Source organism: Lissotriton vulgaris, chromosome 5 (assembly GCF_964263255.1).
Source record: "Lissotriton vulgaris chromosome 5, aLisVul1.2, whole genome shotgun sequence".
NCBI lineage: Eukaryota > Metazoa > Chordata > Amphibia > Caudata > Salamandridae > Lissotriton > Lissotriton vulgaris.
The window spans coordinates 1,234,146,704-1,234,169,167 of record NC_141693.1 but is presented as its reverse complement, the minus strand read 5'-3'; the positions used below and the strand labels follow the sequence as shown (position 1 = coordinate 1,234,169,167).

The 22,464-nt window shown below is 43.7% G+C and overlaps 1 protein-coding gene across 1 annotated transcript in view; it reads left to right on the top strand.

Moving 5' to 3' along the window:
* ADIPOR1 (adiponectin receptor 1) overlaps positions 1-22,464 on the top strand; it is a 367,296-nt gene that overhangs the window by 276,510 nt on the left and 68,322 nt on the right. Inside the window, exons 4-5 of the mRNA XM_086923078.1 lie at positions 3,947-4,118; positions 11,203-11,389. Coding sequence (XP_086779204.1) covers positions 3,947-4,118; positions 11,203-11,389 — 359 coding nt within the window. The remainder of the gene's footprint in view (positions 1-3,946; positions 4,119-11,202; positions 11,390-22,464) is intronic.

Below are 22,464 nucleotides of genomic sequence, written 5' to 3'. Positions count from 1 at the left end.
AAGTGATCCAATCGAGTTGCTGTATCTTCATCCCAGATAATGCTCCGACAGTATACCAGGCCATCTCCAAATTGAATAAGATCTCTGAATCCATTCACGTGGATAAAGGGGACTGGTCCTTGATGGGGTGGTTCTGGGAACTGATATCTGCCTGGGGATGGAAGATTCTGATAGTCATTGGGATGATCCTAGCCGTCATTTTTCTGTTCTGTCTGTGTGTGCAGTGTGCTCCTGCAATATGTGGCCTCTGTGCGACATCATGTTAAAGGAAACCTGTATCAAGAGACGTACTAAGTAATAGCATGATGTTACAGCAACATCTCAATGACTTCATGAATACAGACCTAGACTCAGACTAGCATGAGTATGAGTTATTGCCTATATAAGGGCAAAAGGAGGGTCTGTGGTACTGAAAATTCTGGACCCTGCTATTGTGTGGTACCAAAGCTCTGCACTCGTGTCATAAATATCATCGTATCATGACGATTTTGGTATTGGCAGACCGGTAATGATTGGGATACTATACCTAAGCATTTGCGTCATGATCGAGTGACGAAATCACCCTGAAACCGTAGTTTTCGTCTTGAACCCTCGGGTTCCATTTTGTTAGCGGCAGCCATTTTGTGATTGCCCTTACATAGCCAAATGACTAAGGCCGAATTCGATCTGAAAGGACACGTACACCTTTGCAGACTCCTCTGTGACCTGGGCGAGCTGACTCCACTGCCTCAAGCCAAACCTGTTTGGGCAGTTCCTTTCCCAGTGGCCGAGCGAGATTAGTATCAAGGCACAACATGTCATAAACCGTTCATCGCATACAAGCTATGTTTAATCTCACACACACCTGTCCCTGTTTCTTCTTTATGGCCTGTTTTACAAGGAGGAGGTGCCCGATTTTATTAGGGGTCCATCGATATCTGATGAAAGTTCTGGGCCTTGCCGAGTAATCTATCATGAACTGGACAAACTGAAATGTGGGCTTGTCATCATGACTCTGCTTTTTCTTTGTAGTAGAAATATTTGTATGACCAACTGTAAAACGAGGAATTCTTGCCTGAAGCTTATTATTTAGTATAAAAAGAGAAGGCTGGTTCTGTAAAAACGAGCCTGAGAACATACATGCTGTTGTACTTCTAGGATACCTGTTACTGGTTGCAGCCAATAAATACGATCTTTGACATCACCTAGAAGACTCTGTGTTTCTGTGGTCTGAAACAGGAAGGACTCGAGGTCTTTGGGTGCTCTCGCTGGCACCGCCGGGTCCATAAAAACCCGGTACCTCAGTACCTCATGGATGTTTAAAGAAATTGCAATAAAAATTCAAAATATAGATCTGTAGGCAATCAGTAGATATTTATGTTCATCCCATTTCTTAAAGCATATTCAATACATCAGTTTTATACACAGTACATGCCTAATGCACAATAGTGCTTTCACTCCCCTCCACCAGTCACAAGGAACAGCAAAATATTTTGTGGCTTCACATAACGGTTAGTTCTGCTCACCATAGGCAATTTAGACATCTATATTGCCCACAATCAAAAATGTACAAAGGGAGACCCTGCTTATTTATTGGATAGATATCAAACTGGACAATCGGGATACTTGGGGCACTATACTCCAAAGCTAGTAGAAGGTGATATTTTGGGCCCACCTCGCACACTATAACAATTTGTTATCAAGCAAACTCCCGCCTGGGGTGGTTGAATATAATTACAAAAGCCACACCCCTGTGGTATACCCAGAGACTGGGACTCCTGTGTCACCAACCTGATTTGATAAGTGGGATATTATAGGGAATTCCACTGTCGGGGATTTAATTAAAACCGGTTCAATCCTCAGGTTTGAGGAGTTGAGGGAGAAATATGACATGGCCTAAAGGGAAATATTCAGATATCTGCAAGTTACGCATGCCCTCACCACCGCCCTACCAGATCTCACAGACATACCGGAGTCATCACCGTTGGAGGATCGACTGCTTGATGGGCAGCTACATTCAAAAGCCATATCACTAACCTATAAAAACTCTGCAATAATCTACCGGACACATTCCACCAACTTTAGATAGCAGTGGCGGGGAGACTTAGGACCCATTGACGATGAGGACTGGTTAACGGCAATAATGTTCCCCAAAGAAGAAGCAATCGCCCCCTGCTTCAGACTGATACAACTTCGAATTCTACATAGATCATACATGACAGGGGTCACCTTGGCAAAGATAGACGCTAGACTAGACAAACTTTGTCTTAGGGGCTGCCAACAACCTACTACCTTCTATCATACGATGTGGGAATGACCCAAGTTGAGGCGAATCTGGGAGGGGGCCACAACACACATCCAGAGTGCCAGGGGAAAGAAATAATTCTTACACCGCAACTAGGTCTCCTTAACATCTGGGCCCCGACTGACCTTACAGACGTTGAACAACAACTGACCACACTAGGTTACACCCTGGTTAAGCGGGAAATTGCAAGGGGTTGGAGCGACAGAAATACCTTCTCCCTGAATGTGGATGAAAGAGTTTGATAAGTGCATAATTGCAGAGAGGGAAGTCTTCAAGTCACAAGGGTGTCCAAAAAAGTGGGATAGGAAATGGGGTAAATGGAATACGTATTGTGGTAATCTGTGTTTCCCCATCGGTGGAACTGGAAATGCACTATGCTAGAGAAAGATTACTAAAATATTGTGATTGATTATTCTTTCCTGCGTAACTGTGATGATGTATTAGGCAAATATTTGGAAGGTCATATGGAACATGTATGTGAATTTATTGTTAAAACTAATAAAAAAGATCAATTTAAAAAAATGTGCAAAGGGGCTCTAAAGGTGTGTCACAACAATAGGTTTCAATAGGTTTTGTTTATGTTGTAAGTGAACACATAGGTACATCAGCAGTATCTTCCCTGAGGGATAGGGGTGGAGGTAGGCGCGTTCATTAGGTGCTAACCAGGATTCCTTTTTCTATAGCTATTAGAAAAATTAAACCTGACTTTCCAGAAAAAGACATGATTATGATTTTACATCAAGATCTACGCAGACTCTGTAGAAACCTACAGTATATTACGAGCTGGTCATTTGTTGTACCAGGTGCACATTAGATATTAAAGAACCTCTAGTCTTCAATGTGTATGACTGATGCATTTGTGGATCTGTGGCTGGGCAATAAGCATTTAATGCACAGCATGGCATCTTGGAGGAAACAAACCAAGTTGAGTATTTGGGTAGTTGACTCGAACTAGTATGTGTTCTCAAACATTGATCTTACAAAGTTTCCATTCACAGTGAATTTAGGAACTGATAGAACGCCTCATTTGGTTTGACAGAGTGTTTAGAGATGACTTATTTTCATTTTTAAGAGAAATATTTTTGCCTTATTTATTTTCAGCCCCTTCCCAGTATTACTTGAACAGCAAAAGAGAAAGCGTGCATTAAATAAGAACCCTGCATAAGTAAATGTTTTAAGTTTGTTCTGGTGCATGTCCAGGTTCATGTGATTGTCTATTCAAATTAAAGTTGCTCTTGATCAGTAACCACTGTCCTCCCACCACCTCAGGACTAAACACTTAAATGGCTTCCCTTTGCAAAAGTAAATCAGCAACTCTCAACATTACCAAGAAACAAGCAAGAAAGTTGGTCTGTTCTCTGGGTAGACAAGCATTCATTCTTGTGTGAGATCTGGTCTAGGATAATCCAGTCAAGTAATCAGTCACTTGTGGAGTAGGGCAAGAAGATAAACTCTTAAGGTGTCGCCAGTCATCCACCTCTGCAGTTTCTCCACTTGAATGAGAAAGGAACTTGACAATGTACCACACTCTCTGTGCTTCAATAGGATCATTAGGGTGAGGGGCTCCAGGCTGAATTCTTGCACCATAAGCCTGCTCCTTACCTGGTCAGTTTAGCTGTTTACAACAACAAAAAACTGATAATTACTTTTGTTTGGTTTTAGATGTGGGAAGGTCGTTGGAGAGTGATACCCTATGATGTGCTACCTGACTGGCTTAAGGACAATGATTACCTACTTCATGGTCACCGCCCACCAATGCCATCCTTCAGAGCCTGCTTCAGGAGCATCTTTAGAATACACACAGAAACCGGCAACATCTGGACGCACTTATTAGGTGATGGATATGTTCATGATATATGTTGATTCACTGACCACTTGTTTATCAATATCTTTGTTCTTTCTCACAGCTGTCACTGTTACATTGACATGTGTTCTGTTAGAAAACGTTGCTGTGCTTTTAATTAATCTTGTATTACCTTTCACAGGCAAACACTGCTACTTGCCAGCTTTGTTGAAGCTTGTATCTTGTTGATCATGTGTATGTACCTTTCTCTTTTACATGAGGTCTAGGTGCCTCGGCTTCATAGGTACTAGTTAGGTTGTTACATACTTTGCCCATGTTAGTCGTTGGTGACTATGGTCACACCCTTCCAGCCCCTACCTCAGACTTGCTAGTCACAAATGATTAAAACAGTGATGGCTACAGCCCGGCTGCTCATGATCAGATAATGCTAGAGGTCTTCCAAGTAAATGTTTCAAGAATGCTTGAGATTTATTTGCGGTTTGTGTTTTTTGGGAGTTCTGGCATTGGAGAAAGTCTCCAGTTCCGAAATTCCATATATATTTTGTTCCATCTGAGTACTAAACATGTTCTAGTTCAGTCCATATTCAGTGAATGGTAGATTTAACTTATTTATAATACCACCATGCAATAAATGAATTGTGTGCAAGCTTAATATACTTATTTTTCTTCTAAAATGGCCCAAAGGCTAACTAGTCGAGACACTATGCTCGCATTTGGGAAACACTGATGGAGCCGAGAACAATGCAGTTTTTTCATTTTAATCTCATCAAAATGGTGGTAACATTGATTGCCTAATTATTTAATACTTTACTGAGGTGGTTCACTTAAATGCTACCTTTAACTGATTTGAGTTGTACAGCCAAGTACTAACATTCTTAAAATATGCTATGAACATTAGGGGTGTCGTCTTAGAGTGAGCAGTCAATTGCAGGTTCTTACCACTTTCACGGTTTGGCTAATGCACTAAGTGAATACCTTCTAGCTAAACTGCTGTTCCATTTTGCACTGAGGAATGTACTAAATGTCTAACTCTGTGCAACATAACCGTTATAAAGTCTTTGTTGTTGTCTACTTAACTTGATCAGTGGACTTCAGGAATGCTTTTCATGAGCCCTGATGTTTTATACTCTCACAGATGCATCTAACCTTTGCCTGGAAATCTCTTTCCTTCACCACATGGTGTCCTGTTCTATAGGGCCCATATTACGTCCTCCACAACAATAACAAGATTCTTCGCCTGGGCCATATTCAGATTAGTTTCCAGAACCAAGCTCTGTATGTATCTGCAAAATATACCTGCTTCCTCTGTCCGCTCACATGTGTTTCTCCAACATTGGATCTTTTATATATTTACAAGCTTGAATTATTCCTCAGTTTCAGGTTGGAAATCCCGGGTACATTAAATAGGCAGTACTCGGTGTAAAATATACAGCATATGGTATATAATGTAAAATTGCCATAGGCCTGAAACACAAAAAGTCCCTACCTTTAACTTACTGTGGATCATGTGTTATGTTGTATTGTGTTGTGGGCACCCCCAATCCTAATACTTGAGTAACAATTCTTTTGACATCAGTTGCAATGGAATTAACATATACAAATGCAATATTCAAAGTAGTGACAGCATGTAAAACCAAGTAATTCAATTTTCATTCATTATTATGAGCACGTTTATGCACATAAGATGTTTACACAATTAAAACATGAAGTTAAAAATGACAATTTCATTTAATTGAACACGACCTAATACATCAAAGTATTAAACATAAAACAGTCGACGTCATTTTTGCTGGTAATCGTTTTTTAAGTTACGACCTACAAAAAGTTCAGTTGCTGTCTTTCAATTGCAACATGAATAGATAAATATAATCTGGATAAAGTCATGCGGCCTCCATGCTCGCTACGAACGTCTTACGTCTTCACTCGTTGGAGTGAAGACGATGTAGTCTCAGTGTTGAAGGGCAATGTTTCGGTTCTGATCAGCACGGAGTCGTCACTGCTTTTACGTTGATGGTTCTGGACAGTAAAAATCACATTTCAAGGGGCCAGGACTGGATTGGCACCACTTGGCAGGACAGTATTCACAGATGACAGAATCCCAGTGCTTCTGAAGAGTTGAAGGAAGTCTTTGATGGCCTTGATACTTCAGAACAGGAGGCGGCAAGCCAGCAATCCCTTGGAGTCACTCTGGGTTCAAGTGAGATGGGTCAAGTCCTTGTCCTCAACAAGGCAGAGATCAGCAGGCAGGGTAGCACTGCAAAGCAGAAAGCAGTTCCATCAGAGGAGCAGTTAGGCAAAGTGGCAATCCTTGTGGCACAGCAGGCTATACTCCTGGCAGAGTGTGTCACAGGTCCAGTAGTGTACTATCTTTGTAGGGTCAGAGCCCAAGTATGTACACCCAAATGCATCTTTGAAGTACAGGTGACTTCAAAGCAGGCTCTTGAAGTGCACAGGTCCCCTATCATCCCAGGGACACAGGACACTACCTGTTCAGGTGTAAGTGGCGGCTCCCCCCTCACTCTTGCTGCCCAGGAATAGCTATCAGAATGTTCTCGGTCGCATTCACCATTCCTGTGTCCCAGGCTAACTAAAGGGAATGTACAAAGTGCAGCAGTCACCCACCTCAGATGTGTATTAGAGACAGGTTGCAAGGCACACACAGCAGTAAGAGCAGAGAAAGGTCCACTTTTAAAAAGTGGCATTTCTAAAACAGTAATGTCAAATCCAACTTTTCCACTAAAGAGGATTTATCATTACCATTTCAAAAATGCAAAACATGATGCAACTACTCCTTTTCTAATAAGGATTAGCAGCTTAAAAGTGTATTAAGAAATTCCCAATGCTAGGCTATGAGAGGCATCACAGTAGTGAAAAACAAATGTAGCTGTTTGTCACTACCAGGACATGTAAAACTTAGAAGTACATGTCCTAAATTTTAGTTACACAGCACCCTGCCCTTACTGTTACGTATGGCCTACCTTTGGGATGACGTATGTGTAGGGGAGTTTAAGGCCTGGAAAGTGTTTTCAAATGCCATATTCAAGTGCCAGTACCTGCACACAGGCCTGAGACAGATTGGAGAGGCTACTTCTGTGGGTGCCACAACCAGGGCTGCAGGTCCACTAGTGGCATTTAGATTACATGCCCTGGGTATATGGTATAACACTTTACATGGGATATATAAGTAAACTAAATATGCCATATGTTTAGAGGAGAAGTACATGCACTTTAGCAGTGGTAAAGTGCTCCCCGTCCTAGGGCCAACAAAAAGTTACTGCAAACAGTGAAAGTAAGCAGGCAAAAAGTCTGGGGGTAAACCACCTGAAGGATGTCAGATCTAACACAGGTTAATGGAGACCAATGCTGTATCTGAAAGAGCTGAACAAGTTTCTAAAGAAGCATTCACTTTGGATGTTTACTTTGCAAGACGTCTTCCGGATGATGCAGAAAGGTTTTTTTTTTTTTACCTCCCTGGAACTTCGGGATGCATACTTCCACATGACCATTCATTGAACAACCGAGAAAGTACCTTTGATTCTCAGTAGCTGGTCAGCACTACCTAATTCAAGACGCTACCTTTTGTACTCAAATCAGCAGCAAGAATATTCACTTAATGTCTTGCTCCGGTTGCTGCTTTTCTCAATAGAGAAGGTGTTCCCTTACTCTGATGACTTTTTAGTCAAAGCGGCATCCAGGAAAAGAGCAAAAGCTAATTGAATGCTTGCATCAATATCTTCTGTAGATTAGGTCTCACTTTGAACAAGGAGAAGTCCTTGTTGAAACCTCAAACAAAAGTCCAATTTTTGTGAGCAATGCTCGACACTTAGTTGGGAAAAGCCTTTCCATCGGCAGAAAGAGTGAGAAAGTTAAAGATAATGTCAAAGATTATTGATGGAAAACAACAAATTACGGTGAAGCAATCCAAGTCCCTGATGTCACCATGTATAGGCCTCATTCCATTCTGCAGGCTTCGTAGGAGATCTGTTCAGCAAGAGCTGGATTTGCAATGGGAAGATATGGCCCGTGCCATAAGGCACCCGACACAGGCTGTAATATGGTGGAGGATTCCAGCAAACCTAAATGCAGGTCTTTGTGTGCTGCTAATAGAAGATGAGTTATTACTCACCACGGATATGTCCATGGACGGTTGGGAAGCTTACCTGCAAGAGCTTTCAACCAGAGGCCTCTGGTCAGATGCAGAAAAGAGGCTCTACCTCTAGTATCAGAACTTTTTGCCACAAGACAAAGTTTACAAGCGTTCCTCACCAGATTGGCAGATCAAGCAATCCTAGTGAGAGCGGACAACATAACAGCCATGTTCTGAATAGCCAAGCAAGGAGGAACACTCTAAAAAAACCCTTTCTGAAGAAGTTCAGCTGCTGTGGAACTGGGCCATTTCTCACAAGATTGACATTGCTGTGGAACATCGGTCAGGCTGCCAGAACCGTGAAGCAGATGCACTCCGCTGGCAATTGTCAGATTATCACAAATGGGAACTAGAGCAGAAACAGGTGAATTCGATTTTTAATCAGTGGGGTAACCACACATTTGATCTGTTTGCCACATCGAACTTCAGGAAATGCCCACGCTTCGCAAGCAGATTTTGGCATCCAGGGATGATGGGCAGTGCTCTTTCGAAGAGTTTGTCCAAGATATTTTCCTACGTCTTTCTTCCTTTTCCCATGATCCCCTGGGCGTTGTAGAAGGCGAAGACAGTTCATTTCATTCGGATCCTCATTGGCCGGCGTGGCCTTGCCATTACTGTTACAGAAAGCTACTGCAGTGGCAGCACATCCAGTCATTCCTTTGAAGATGCATCCCAGGATTGTGTCCAGACATCACAGAGCGATTCTGCACCATGATCCTAAGCCTCTGAACTTGAAGCATGGTACCTGACCACCTAGAACTTGGCCATTTGGATCTGTCTCAGGAGTGTAAACCAATTCTGTCGCACACTTGAGCTCCAGCGACTAACAAGACATACTATGCTGAAGGAAGCATTTCTGTGTCAGGTACAGGAATAATGGTGGTCATCCTCTTCAAATAAAGCATTCTCAGATCCTTCCCTATTTGTTAAGTCTGGCCATGAGTGTTCTCAAACATTCTTTAGTCCGGGTCCATCTGACTGCAATCTTGAGCTTTAAGAGGACGGATACATCGACGTCTACTCAAAGGATCATTAAACAGTTTATGAAATGGCTCTTCAGATAATTTCTATCTCTTATACATCTTCCAGTACCATGTGAGCTTAATACAGTCCTCAGTCAGCTGTTAGCTAGATTTGAGCCTGTAGATAGAGCAGACTTAAAATTTGTATCATGGAAAACAACACATCTCATGGCTCTGATATCTGCTAGGAGATTGGGAGAGATTTAGACATTCACCATCAGAGAACCTTTTCTCCGGTTTACAAAGTGATACTCCGAACCAATCCTGAATTTATTCCTAAGGTGCCTACTGACTTCCATCTAAATAAGACTGTCATTCTTAGATCCTTCTTTCCCAATCCATCTTCAACAATAGAAAGATCATTACATTGTCTAGACTTGCGCAGTCTCAAGTTCGTTATAGACAAAATAAAGGACAGACGCTCATCAGACCTGCTATTTGTATCATTTAGTCAACCACCAAAAGGTGAAGCCCTGTCCGTCCAATAGAGGATAGCTCATTGGCTTTCAGCTTTTATTGCTTTCTGTCATGCCAAAGCCACGCATCCTCTCCAGGGAAGGGTGATGGTGCATTCTACAAGGGGCATGGCTTCAACTGCAGCACTCTGTACTGGGGTGCCTTTGAAAGACATCTGCTGTGGAGCCACCTGTGGGGCAGGCATACATTCATGAATCATTACTGCCTAGACATGTACGCACAAGCTGATGCAGCAATGGGACAAACAGTCCTGAGAAACCTGTTTAATTAAAGGTGAGCCTGCTACCTGCTTTGTTGCATTTAAAAATGTATACTGTTTGCTATTCTGATTCAAACATGTGAATATATAAAAAGATCCAAAGTTTGAAAAGAAATTAGTTACTTACCTAGAACTCCAGTTTTCTAACATTGGTATCTTTTATATCTTCATGTGACCCTCCCTCCTCCATGGTCAGGGGCTCATCATATTTTTTCTCTCACTTATGTTTTGAAATCTGAACTATGGTGGCCTCTAGTGGGAGAAGGATAGCTTAAGCTTCCCCCCCATTGGCTGAAGTTGGGGGTCTTGCAAAATAGGTTTATGTGCTACTAAACACTCTATCTTTCAGGCCTATGACCTTTTTACATTATAAACTGTATGTTTTACACTGTATAATGTTATTTTAATGGACCAGGGATTCCCACCCTGACTGGGAATGATTCCAGCATGTTAATCTATAAACAATGCCAGTTTTGGAGAACTGGTGTTACAGGTAAGCTACTAATTTCTTACTCTTTGATCTCTTCTGCTTTCCTGCGCTACCTGTTTTGTTAGGAGCACTTGTCTTTCTAAGTCGTGCCTTGCAAATAGTTTACACCCAGTCACTGCTAAACATTGGCAATCTCGTTATTTTGGGTCATGGCGGAATTGATCAACGGAAAGATTTTAAACTAGGGTCCCCCGTTCTCGTCCATGTTTGACTGATGCTTTATAGTGGGAATCGGTAAATGTATTTATATAAGGTACGCCTATTCAATTAACGAAGGCATGAGAGACTATGATCCAACATGCATTAAGAACGCTGAGTAGTTTGTGAGAGATTGGGAGTGTGAACAGACAAGCAATAAAAAACATGAAATTGTGGCATTATTTGTTGGAAGAGTAAGATTTCTGTTTGTGATTGATTGCGTTGAAAGAACATCTCACAATTAGATTTAAGTCGTGCTGAATATTGAAAAAAGGCTGAACATATTTAATAACAGGAATTTGTAAGCACCTGAAACTGTACAGCCGGGTAGAATGTACAGGTATCAATTATGTCAATGCCATCCGGTTGATTTAATCTGATTTGAAAGAGGTGTGTTGCAACAGATAGAATCCCATTCCAAAATATCACTTCAACCCTGGCAGTTGTCCTCTAATGATGTTTGTATTCTTGATCTTGTCCAGTGTATGTCTTATTGTCAGTTTCATTTCTTTAATTGACAGGTTTTGTGTTATTCCTCTTCCTGGGCGTTTTGACAATGCTGAGGCCAAATATGTACTTCATGGCCCCTCTGCAGGAGAAGGTGGTGTTTGGAATGTTCTTCCTAGGAGCAGTGCTGTGCCTGAGCTTCTCCTGGCTCTTTCACACAGTCTATTGTCATTCCGAGAAAGTCTCCAGGACCTTTTCAAAGTAAGTTTTTCGTCAGAGCGGGAGCGAGACCCAGCTCTGTCCTGCGATCTCTCTTTGAGTGCTCTTCTTCTTCACTCAATCGCTTTGGCTGCTCAGTTACAGTTGCCATACATTCTTGTGGCTTGTCCACCCTAGGAATTAAATTGGGAAAGAAATAACACTTTCACAGTTCACTGTACTTCTCAATAACCGTCCTTTTGATTTCCAAGCACATTGCATACTAGAAATACCAGATAGATTTTAGGTAGGGGTTCTTCCATCCTTTTGCCGTGTGCATATCTGAAATGTAAATGTGAGTTTTATTATTGATTGCTTTCATCCACACTTGTCTGATTAAACATGCTGCCGGAGCTGATGCAGTTCAAATGGGCTGGGGGAAAGGAGGCAAATAGGGTAAAAACACTTTTAGTAGAAGGGAAAAATAAATGCCAGGGACAAAGGACTTTAAATCAATCTCCATACTCTACTGTAGTAGTTCAGACACCGATGATGACATTCACATTCAGACAGGCTATATCCATTGACCCCAGTGGGTGGCATTTATTTGTACAAGCGGTATTGGAGAAAATATTTATATTGTGTACTGCCAAAGACAAGCCATAGACACATTCAGAATCTTCACACTGTGTCCCAACAGTGCCAGTAAAACAGTATTTAGAACAATTTACTGGTCATAGTCTATCCACATGTCATGTTATAGAAGAACAGAAGAAAATTATAAATAAGAACTCCAGGCAAAAAAAAATATACTGGAATGAAGCCAGGTATATATGACTAAAATCTAATGCTGAAGTCAATAGTCACTTACGTATTTGCAGGCTGGTGTACTTTCATAGATGCTAGTCTCACACTTGTAAGGACATGGACTAAAAGAAATATGAATTAAACAAACAAAGAGAGGAGTACCATCATTAGAAGGTCAAAGGAGAATCCTAATGAGGTGGTCAATTGGCAAAAGGAGGGAATGTATCCTTTTGTTAAAAACCCCTCACTCACCAACCTAGTGGTGACATGCTTCATCATCGGGGTCCCCCCTGGTGGCCTAGCGTCACCAGGGTGTGCTACGACACTGGGATTACAGTGGAGCAGGTTGTGAAGTGAAAGTGCAGAAAAAAGAAGTGTTAAAAATTGTCCTCTACCCTTCTCTATCAAAATAACTGAATAACATATCCACCACTCAAATTACTTCATATTTCGCTATACTAATTTTCAACACTAATCCTTTATGGGTTCCGGAGTAGCCTGCAGCTCGCCAGAAAATCGCTTCAACACCCCTTCAGAGGTAACAAACCCTTCTCCCCCTTCTATCCCTCCGCTATCCTTCTCACTCCAAATAAGTAATATCCACCACTCAAATTACTTTCATATTTCACCATACTAATTCACCACTAATCCTTTATGGGTTTTCGGAGTAGCGTGCTGCCCAAAAAAGAGAAAAAGGCGCTTTAACACCTCATCAGGGGTAACAAGCGCTATATAAATACATACCTTTTTTCCTCTTCTATCCTTCCGAATCCAAATAACTGACTAACCTATCCAACACTTTAATTACTTTCATATTTCCCTATACTAATTCAACTCTAATCCTTTATGGGTCCCAAGCTTTGACGCCCAAAGTAGTAATCGCTATATAAATCGGCTCCAAAACACATATCCACAATCCACAAAATTTCACTCCACATAATTCCACACAATGCCACAGAATTCCACAGCACACAATTCAACTCCACACAATTACACGCCATGTAATTACACTCCTCATACCAATCAACACCACATAATTCAACTCCATACCACATAAATCTGCTCTACACCCCATAGCAACACGCCACATAAATTCACTCGACACCATGCTACATAATTCTGTTCAACATCTTTTCACTCAATTCCACACCACAGAACTCAAATCCCCACAATTATATTCCACACCATATAATTTCACACCAAACCAATAATTCCACTCAAAACTATATCATTTCACTCCTCAACACATAGTCCCACTACAGACCACATGATGCATCCAATCCACACCATAAAATTCCACATTTTTAAACACGCCACATAATTCCACTCTACTGCATCCCACTCCACAACACACACTACCACTCTACATAATTACACTCTGTTGGAAAGTAGGATCTGCTTTCATCTGACTAGACTGACTGGGATCCTGCTAATCAGGACTCCAGTCTCTGCGATTCACCCCTAAATTGGCCATGGTGAGTACTTGGGTACACTCCAGATTGGCTACTGGTATAACCTTATAAGTCCCTCGTACAGGATACTAAGGTACCCAGGGCATAGGTACACCAGGGGTCTCCCATGGGCTGAACATGTATTATGCCACCCATGAGAGACCACTCAAATTGTGACAACAGGCTTGCCATTGCAGACTGTGTAAGCTGGTGCTAGCACCACTTACGCCAGATATAAGTTTCCTTATATCAGAGGTCACTGCACTTAAAACCTATAAATTACCCCTTAGGCAGGCCTTTCAACCTTGAAGGCAGGGTCCTCGGTCTTAAATGTGAGGGGGCCCCCTGCATGAGCAGGGCAACCCTACAATCCGCGGAGTTCATTCTCCCAGGTTGCAAGTGCATCAGCCATTGAGACATATAGAGTGGCCTGCGTCAATAAGCGATGAGCATCTCTAAACTGGCTGTAGCGAACCATGTCCTGTCACTAAAGCTTCTCCTGGAGGCCCTCATTGCTCCCGGTACCAGTCTTCTAGACCCGGACAGCAAACTATGGCTGCTGCCGACCAAAGACACTAGTCTGCCCTCCTGCTGCTGAGCCAGGCTCGAGCAGAGGAAGGCAGGGCAATAGGTGTGATGTCACAGGGAGGTGTGACCACCTCCCTAACAGGACTTAGTGTATTGGGACAAGGTAATGGCGCTTGCCAGCGCCGCTCAGTCTACTTGAAGGGCACATTTGGTGCCCTCCTTGCATACTCCAGTTCAAATCGATCAGGAAGCCGCTGGTGCGAAACTGGACAAAGGACATGAGAGCATCACCCCGACTGTCAAGCCCCTCCTCTGGGAGGGACCCCTGAATCGGTCCAACCCTTTCCTTAGAGTACTTATCTGTTGGTAGGGCCCTAGATTTGTCGTTGGACAAGATTCAGATCACATACTACTTCGACTACAACCGCCTGGGCACTCTGGACCTCACTGGACTTGGAAAGACTCCTGCTGCTCCTGGTCACATCGTCCTGCAAGTCTGCTGCAACGCCTGTGCTCCATACAGGTTCTTCACAGGACCTGTGGACATCCAAGACACCTGAAAAAATCTTCCTTGGAGTGAAGGAGTCACTCCCCTGTATTTGTAGACACCGCAATGCAGCTAACCGGTTTGCTGATCCTGGGTTCCCATGGACTCCGAAAGGCTCATTAACACATGTGGTGGTTCTGCAGCTCCCTCGGTGCCTGCACTGTCTTCTCACGGAGTTTGAGGCCAGTATCCCTCGTTGGAACTGTTGGAACAGAACTCCTTTTCACCGCATTGACTTGCTGTTGCCAGGGCATGTTGACTCTCTCCTCCAGAGATCTTCGGGCTCCAAGAAGCTACAACAGCAAGCATCTCCTGCAGCCAAGATCTTCGCCTTGGCACCATGGGCCTTCATCCTTTTGGTGAGCTGCTAGAGGTCCACTTGCGACTCCTGTGCCTCTGGCCTGTGGGTCCTCTTGAGGGTTTTCTTTGACTCCAGTGGGCTATCCTGCTTGCTCGGGCCTGCTCTAACTTACCTAATTGTGGTGAGTCACTTGGACCTTGCTGGTTCCGACACTGCACCTTTTTCTTCGACTTCATTGTTTGCCGTTGCCAAGGCTGGTTGGTGAGTCTGCCGGACACCGACCCCTTGGCTCTCAACATCTGACATGGGACAGCTCTTGCACAGCTCCTGGTTCTCCTCTGCGTCGCCTGGTCCGTACAACTACAACTTCAAGGGCACCGTCCAATCTCTTGCATCTCTGACATCGGTGGGCATTCGTCTTCCGTGTCTCCTGTTCACTCCTGAGCGGCATAGACTATGTCCCCTCTGCTTGCAGGTTCTTCTAACCTTGAATCCACCTTTGGGATCCACCGTACTCCTTTGTCTTCTCCAGCAGCACCTTTCCTGAAGTCCTCCATTGTGGTGTCCGGCAGTTTCTGATGTCATTTGACACCTATGCGCCCAGCTTCCCTGGTGTAGGTATCCTGGTTCCTGGGGTATCCATGAGTGGGGTGAGAGTCCACCCTACCATCTTCCACGGGGTTTCTTCAGGGTCCGCTGGTAAGGGTCCTTTTTCTTCAAAACTGCAACAGGGACTTACCTATTGACTAACATCGAGCACGCATTCGTGTTCCCACTCTGCACACAACCTCCATGGGGTTCCTAGACACTCACCTTTGGTGGTTCCTTGGGTCCCCGGCTCTTCTACATCTTCTGGGTCCATCATCAACTTACGTTGTGGTTCGCATTCCACAATTTTAGTATATGGTTTGGTCTTCCCCTGAAGACCAATTTGTATTCTGTGCTATTTACAAATTCTATTTCCAAAGTATTGTGCATATATCTCCGGGTAGGAGATATTGTATTGCGTTAGTGAGTGTTTATAATAAATAAAAAAAATTATAACTACACTGTGTGGTTCTTTTTCACTTAACCTATACCATAAGATTAAGTACTGGTAAAACAAGCTGCTTTACACTCCTTCTGGATTAAGCCTGCTCTACACCGCTACAATTTAGAGAGGTTTCTACAGTTGTCTAAGACCACTGAAATCACCATAAGGGTTGTCTGGATTAGTGCAAAGTGCTACACCTAGATAAGTAAGCACCATATACTTAGACAGCCTCTCACACACTCTATGACAGTCTCACTCCACATAAGTCCACTACACTCAGGAACTCATAATTCCTATCCATATATTTAAACTGCTCACCATGCCACATAATATGCGGCACATAATTCCATGCCACAGAATTCCACAACAAATAATTTAATCCAACTCATGTATATTCACTCAACACCACGATTGCAACCCATACAATATAATTCAGCATCATGCCACACAATTACACTACACGCCATTCCACGTCGCACAGTGCCAGTCCAGGTAAATCCACCCCACGCACCTCTCTCTAAGCTAGGGTAACGTAGCTGACAGAGAAATTCTATTCCTAGACCAGCGCAACCCCAGCGATCAGAATCTAGCCTCAATTAACGGCAAGTATGCGGACTCCTGACGCTGACTGCTGAGTCCCCAAGAACGGAAACGAAACTGATGCCCACCGAGGTATGAGCCCCTTTTGCTTCCCCAACCAGGACGGGGTAACTTTCTTCCCATAGGGCTCTGTTGTGTCTCTGAGACGTGACCCCCCTGCTTACAGTTCCCTCACTATGGCTCTTGACACACCAACCCCCCCACCCAACCCCTACATACACATCTAAAACCCCACAGCCTTACCTCATACACTATTAACTTCCCTCCCCACCTCTCTACCAAAATGAGACGAAACTTCAAACTGAAACTAATCCGACAACACAGAGAAACCCCATTTACTGATATCTACCACTCCGCCTGCAACGGTCTCATCAAGATGGACCTAATATTCCACACGGAGAGACCAGAAGACTGGATCTCTACTCTCAGAGCCCAACTTTACATCGCCAAAACCGCATCCACACCTCACAGCTGCAAATTAACTTCCCTGCTCCCTAACCGCTCATCTAGAAGAGGGACCACATCCGTGACCATCTACACTAACGGTACTGTACACATTCAGGCAAACAATGAGAACCTCGAAGCTTTTGACTCCCTCTTCCCCTCACTCCGATCCGCCCTCCCTCACCCGCCTCAACCCTACCCCCACCTACAACTAATCTACCCCAACCGGAAACTAAACCCACACCACCACACCACCACACGCCCCCATCGTCCACCCCTCCAGAGTCGCCACACAACACAGCACCCTGACCAAGCATACGCCACAGCCTCCTAAGGAAATCACAACTTCAATCCCCTATTGGACCCACCCACCGCAATCTCACAAACGAGCCCCGCCAACAGTGCCCCCTACCCTCACTAGCTCCCGCACAGGTCTCAGAACCTCTAATTCTTTCCTTGACCCAATCCACCCTCCTACCAGGATTTCAAAAAGAGGCAAATTGACCTACACAATAAGTAAGAGACAACACTCCACCAACCCAACCTACACCACACAAGGTAAACGCCCCCCCCCCCCCTCCTCCCCAAGATGCCCCCAACCCCTCCCACAACTCAGTGGCGCAGCGACTCACATCACTAGAAAACCAGATAGATTCGATCTCCCGGGGCCTGCCCGAAATCCTCTCCAATCTAGATAAAGCACGCACCAATCCCCGCCCGGGGTTCCCCTCACTGTCAACACCAACAGTTTCAAGAGCCCCAAGACTGGTCATGGAACCCTGGCTGCAAAATACCCCAAGAATCGCAGCCCTGCTCACAAGGGCTCAGAGATGCTCCAATACCGATACCAAACCCTTGATCTCAAGACCCACTAGAACAGAGGCAGCCATGTCCGACAATGAAGCATCCGCTCTAGCCTCCTCCTACGACACACCCTTCTTTGACGCCCCTAATTCCAAAATACAAGTGATCACAGGTCTCTGAAAAGACCCTCCCTGCAAAAAAACACTGAGACCGCCCGGCCTCACCAGCCTAACTAGAGCGTCCAAAGAAAACACCGCCAGCAACAAAGAGTTTTTCACCAACTGCTTGCTCATCAACTGCAGGTTGGCTTCTCTGCATGCAACTGAACTAGCAGAGGCCATCCTCTCTCATGACATTTGCATTGCGTTCCTCAGTGAGACCTGGTTCAATGAGTTATCCCCACCATGCTTAGACATGCTTGTACCCCCAGTTTTCGCCCTCATAAACAAAGGGAGGGGGAGGGGGAGGGGTAGCTATCATCCATAAAGACAACATGGTCATCACGGAAATAAATTAATTTGACTACAATAAATTTGAATGTCTCTCAACCAACATTAAGACCAAAGATAATGGATCTTTACTTTGCCACCTTTTCTATCATCCTCCAGGCAAATCCGTCGCTTTCGGAGATCAATTATCTGCCATGGTAGCTCACGGTGCACTCAATGATGCCAACAATCTAATTCTAGGCTACCTGAACCTACAATGGAATGAGACCAACAACCTGATAATCCAATCGCTATCCAGGAAACCCATGGTGACAGTGCGCTTTACTAGCACCCCTTAACATAACATAACATAACTTAACAGTCTCCTCGGCGATAACAATCTAATCCAGTGCTACACAGAGGAGACGTACTATAAAGGAGCCGCTTTGATGCCATCATCGCTCAAAGAAACACAATCGCTATCAATCACATTCTCCCCGTTGACTGGTCTGACCACCACATGATCCTATTTCATATCAACCGACTAACTCTCTCTCAATCTCCTTTGCAAGACCCCCCCCAAATGGTTGAGAAACTTCTCTCAGGTTCCCATAAGAGTCCTTGAAGAACAGATAAGCTCACTTATCCCCGACACCAATGACCACTTCTCAACTAATGACCTCACTGAATGGTACAACGCAAAGCTAATGTCCATGCTTGACAAAATAGCTCCTCTAAAGCACAAAAAGAGTAGAACCATCCCATCCAGACCCATCCAGATATTGGTTCAATCCTGACCTCCACTCCGAAAGGAGAGAACTAAGAGCCAAAGAAAGAAAATGGAGAAATAACCCTACATCCATCCTCCGGAATCAACTCAAATCAGCCCTTAGGAAGTACAACAATCACATCAAAAACAAGAAATCCAGCTTTTTCCACTCAGAGCTTGACAGTGCCAAGAACAGACCCAAGGAACTATATAGCATCATCAGAAAACAAACCTCCAAGCCCGTGCCCTCCTCTATACAGGCGTCCAAAGAACTATGCGATAACTTCGCCCACTTCTTCAATTATAAGATCACGAAAATCGAACTCACTGGACGTCAACAACACGCACCGCATGGAGAGCCTCGCGGCTGGGTCACTTCATCTTTCTCCTAATTTCTCGCCCAATCCCTGGCTTAGCTTCCGACCCATTCAAGAAACTGAGATAGTCTTGTTGATCTCCACCTCCAAACCCTCAGCTCATGTCCCAGACCCCATTCGTCCCTTACTGACCAAAAAACTGAAGCACGCCTTAGCCCCACTCTGGACCTCAATCATAAATAGTTCCCTGAAAAACGGAGTGGTCCCAGACTGCCATAAAATGGGTCAAGTGACCCCCCTGTTGAAAAAACCCGTCCTACACGCGACTGATCTGAACAATTTTAGACCTGTGTCAAACCTCCCCCTTCTCTCAAAAACTCTAAAGATGCTTACTACGTCAACCAACCCAGCACCTGGATAACATCAACCTCCTGGATCCCCACCAATCAGGTTTCAGAAAAGGCTATAGCACAGAAACCGCGATTCTTAACATCGACGATATCCATGGATCGCTAGACTCTGGCCAATACTGCCTACTCATTCTCCTTGACCTCTCGGCAGTATTTGATACTGTAGATCACAAACTCCTCAAAAGGGCTCTCCAAGAAAGAGCTGGTCTTGGTGAGGTATTCCTCAAATGGTTCTCCTCCTTTCTGCACAATCGCACACAAAAAATAAAAATAAAAAACTTCACTTCTGACCTCCAACAAGTCAACAAGGGTGTCCCACAGGGCTCGGTGCTATCGCCGCAACTCTTTAACATCTACATGGAACCACTCTCCAAACTTCTCAGAAAAGCCAACATCCACTTCCATCTCTATGCTGATGACACTCAGATCTATCTGGAAACTACCTCTCTCAAAGACATACAAAGACTTAATGATGTACTGAAAGATGTCCAGCACTGGTTGACAAGCAACCACCTGAAACTCAATCCTGATAAGACGGAAACTCTCCTCATCTCGAATTAGGAAGATAACCCCCAAATTGCCAAATGGCTAAAGGTCATCGATGCCCTCAACGGGAATCTCACTCTAGTCACATCTCTAGGCATCACTCTAGACTCAAAACTGAACATGACAAGACACATGAAGAACTCGACCAAAAGTGCTTTCCTTAACCTCATACTACTGAACAAAATAAAACCCTACATTGCATCCAATGACCTCAAACAGGCCACCCAATCTCTGGTACTGTCAAGACTGGACTATGGGAATGAAGTCCTCTCAGGAATTTCAAAATCACACCTGGCTCCCATCAAAACTACACTGCATGCGGCCGCCAGAATGATCACCGGTATCAAGAAATTCGAGCATATCTCCCCTGTACTCAAGGAACTTAAGTGGCTTCCAGTCGAAATGCGGATTAACTGCAGAACAGCCTGCCTCACCCATAAAGCCCTTCTCACCGGCAAACCTGAGTACTTGGCAAAAAAAAATTAAAAGCCGGCCAGACCAGGAACCTAGTTCTAACTCCCTCCTACTCATCCCACCAAAAACTAAAAAAAAAACAAAAAAAACTGCGGACAGATCTTTCACTGGAAGCTCTCCCAAAATTTGGAACTCCATTTCCCCTCACATCAGAACCATTCCCTCCTTTGTAGAATTCAAATGACAACTCAAAACCTTGTTCCTCAGCCGCTCCCTAGGGATTGGCTAGCTTGGGGCAACTAGCAGACTTCGAGCTCAGCTCCAGCACAATGACTTCAAAGGACTCTGAAGGAAAAACGGTCCTGCACTACAATATGTTGCTCTCTATTCTTGCCTGCTTATGTTGATATGTCACTCTTCGATCCTGTATCTGATGATTATTTGTTATGTTCCCATTGTAAAGCGCTCCGATACCCCTGGGTCTGGCCAGCGCTATAGAAAACTTCCTAAATAAAAAATTCCACTCTTAAACCATACCACATATTTACTCCACACATTTTTCATCTCCACATCTCATACATCCACTCCCTTAGATATGGCTAAAATACATTGACAACACCAATTGCTCTCGGATTACTGAGACCTATTGGCTTTAATGGTGCTTGTTTATTTTTGTTTTTCGTTTGTGTGTTTAGAAGAATAGGTACTGGTTCCATGAATAGTGCTAACATTTCCTCTATATAATCTGTCAGTTGTGTTTCAGTGCTTGCACTGACGGTCTTGGACAGCATGAATCCCTTTCCTACCCTACCCTTTACTGACTGCAACCAGGCTGGCACAGTGGCCTGGCTAGTTAAACACATTCCGTGTTGACATCTGGTGTGACCTGAATGTCACAGGAGAAATCCCAGCCAGAACAATTCACTTTTTGATCCTTCTCAGTTCAATAAATTGATTACCTTAACATTAGATCGTATTAGTGGCTGCTGACAAACTGATAGTAACTGTTTAAAAAAAACTCATGGGTAAAATTAGACCTAGCCTGATATTGCTGTAAATACCCTAGAATCTTTCTTAAAGCAAACCTGATTTCTCATTTCCTTGGTCATTTCCTCTTCAGAACTTTAACTTAACTTCTGTAGACTGCAACAGACTTTTAACTGTGGCAACTGTAGGTCCTATATTAATTTGTTAATGTAGTTAATTGTGAGTGTGTGACAGTGTTAGACACATCTTTAAAGCTTTGCTTTCCTTGTGATTGATTAGCAGTTGCCAGGTTATTACTCAACTTAGCAACTATTTTGCATGGAACAAAGGCACATGCCATCTTTCCTAAAATTGAGAAACTAGAATTATGGACGACACCTCTGAGATGCTATTGACCATTTCAGTGTAAAATCTCAACATTTCACATATTAATGAATCCACTAAGACGAGACACCATCCATGTGATTTGAATTCCCGGACTTCTATTGTCTCGTGTGTAATGTGTTCTTTGTTGATGTTGCATGCCAGATATTGCACTGCGTGGCGGATTTGATGTCTAAATGGGTATTGACATCTACTATTATGGCCACACCCTTGGGTCTTATTGATTGCAAGAGTGCCTTTGCTCATTTACACTCACACAAATTGTATGCCATAGAAATATGGACAGAAAAAGCAGCAGTACTTACATGGATTACTATATGTCAAAGATTTAAAGGCTTTTGACCTCCTTGTGTGTGATATCATTACAG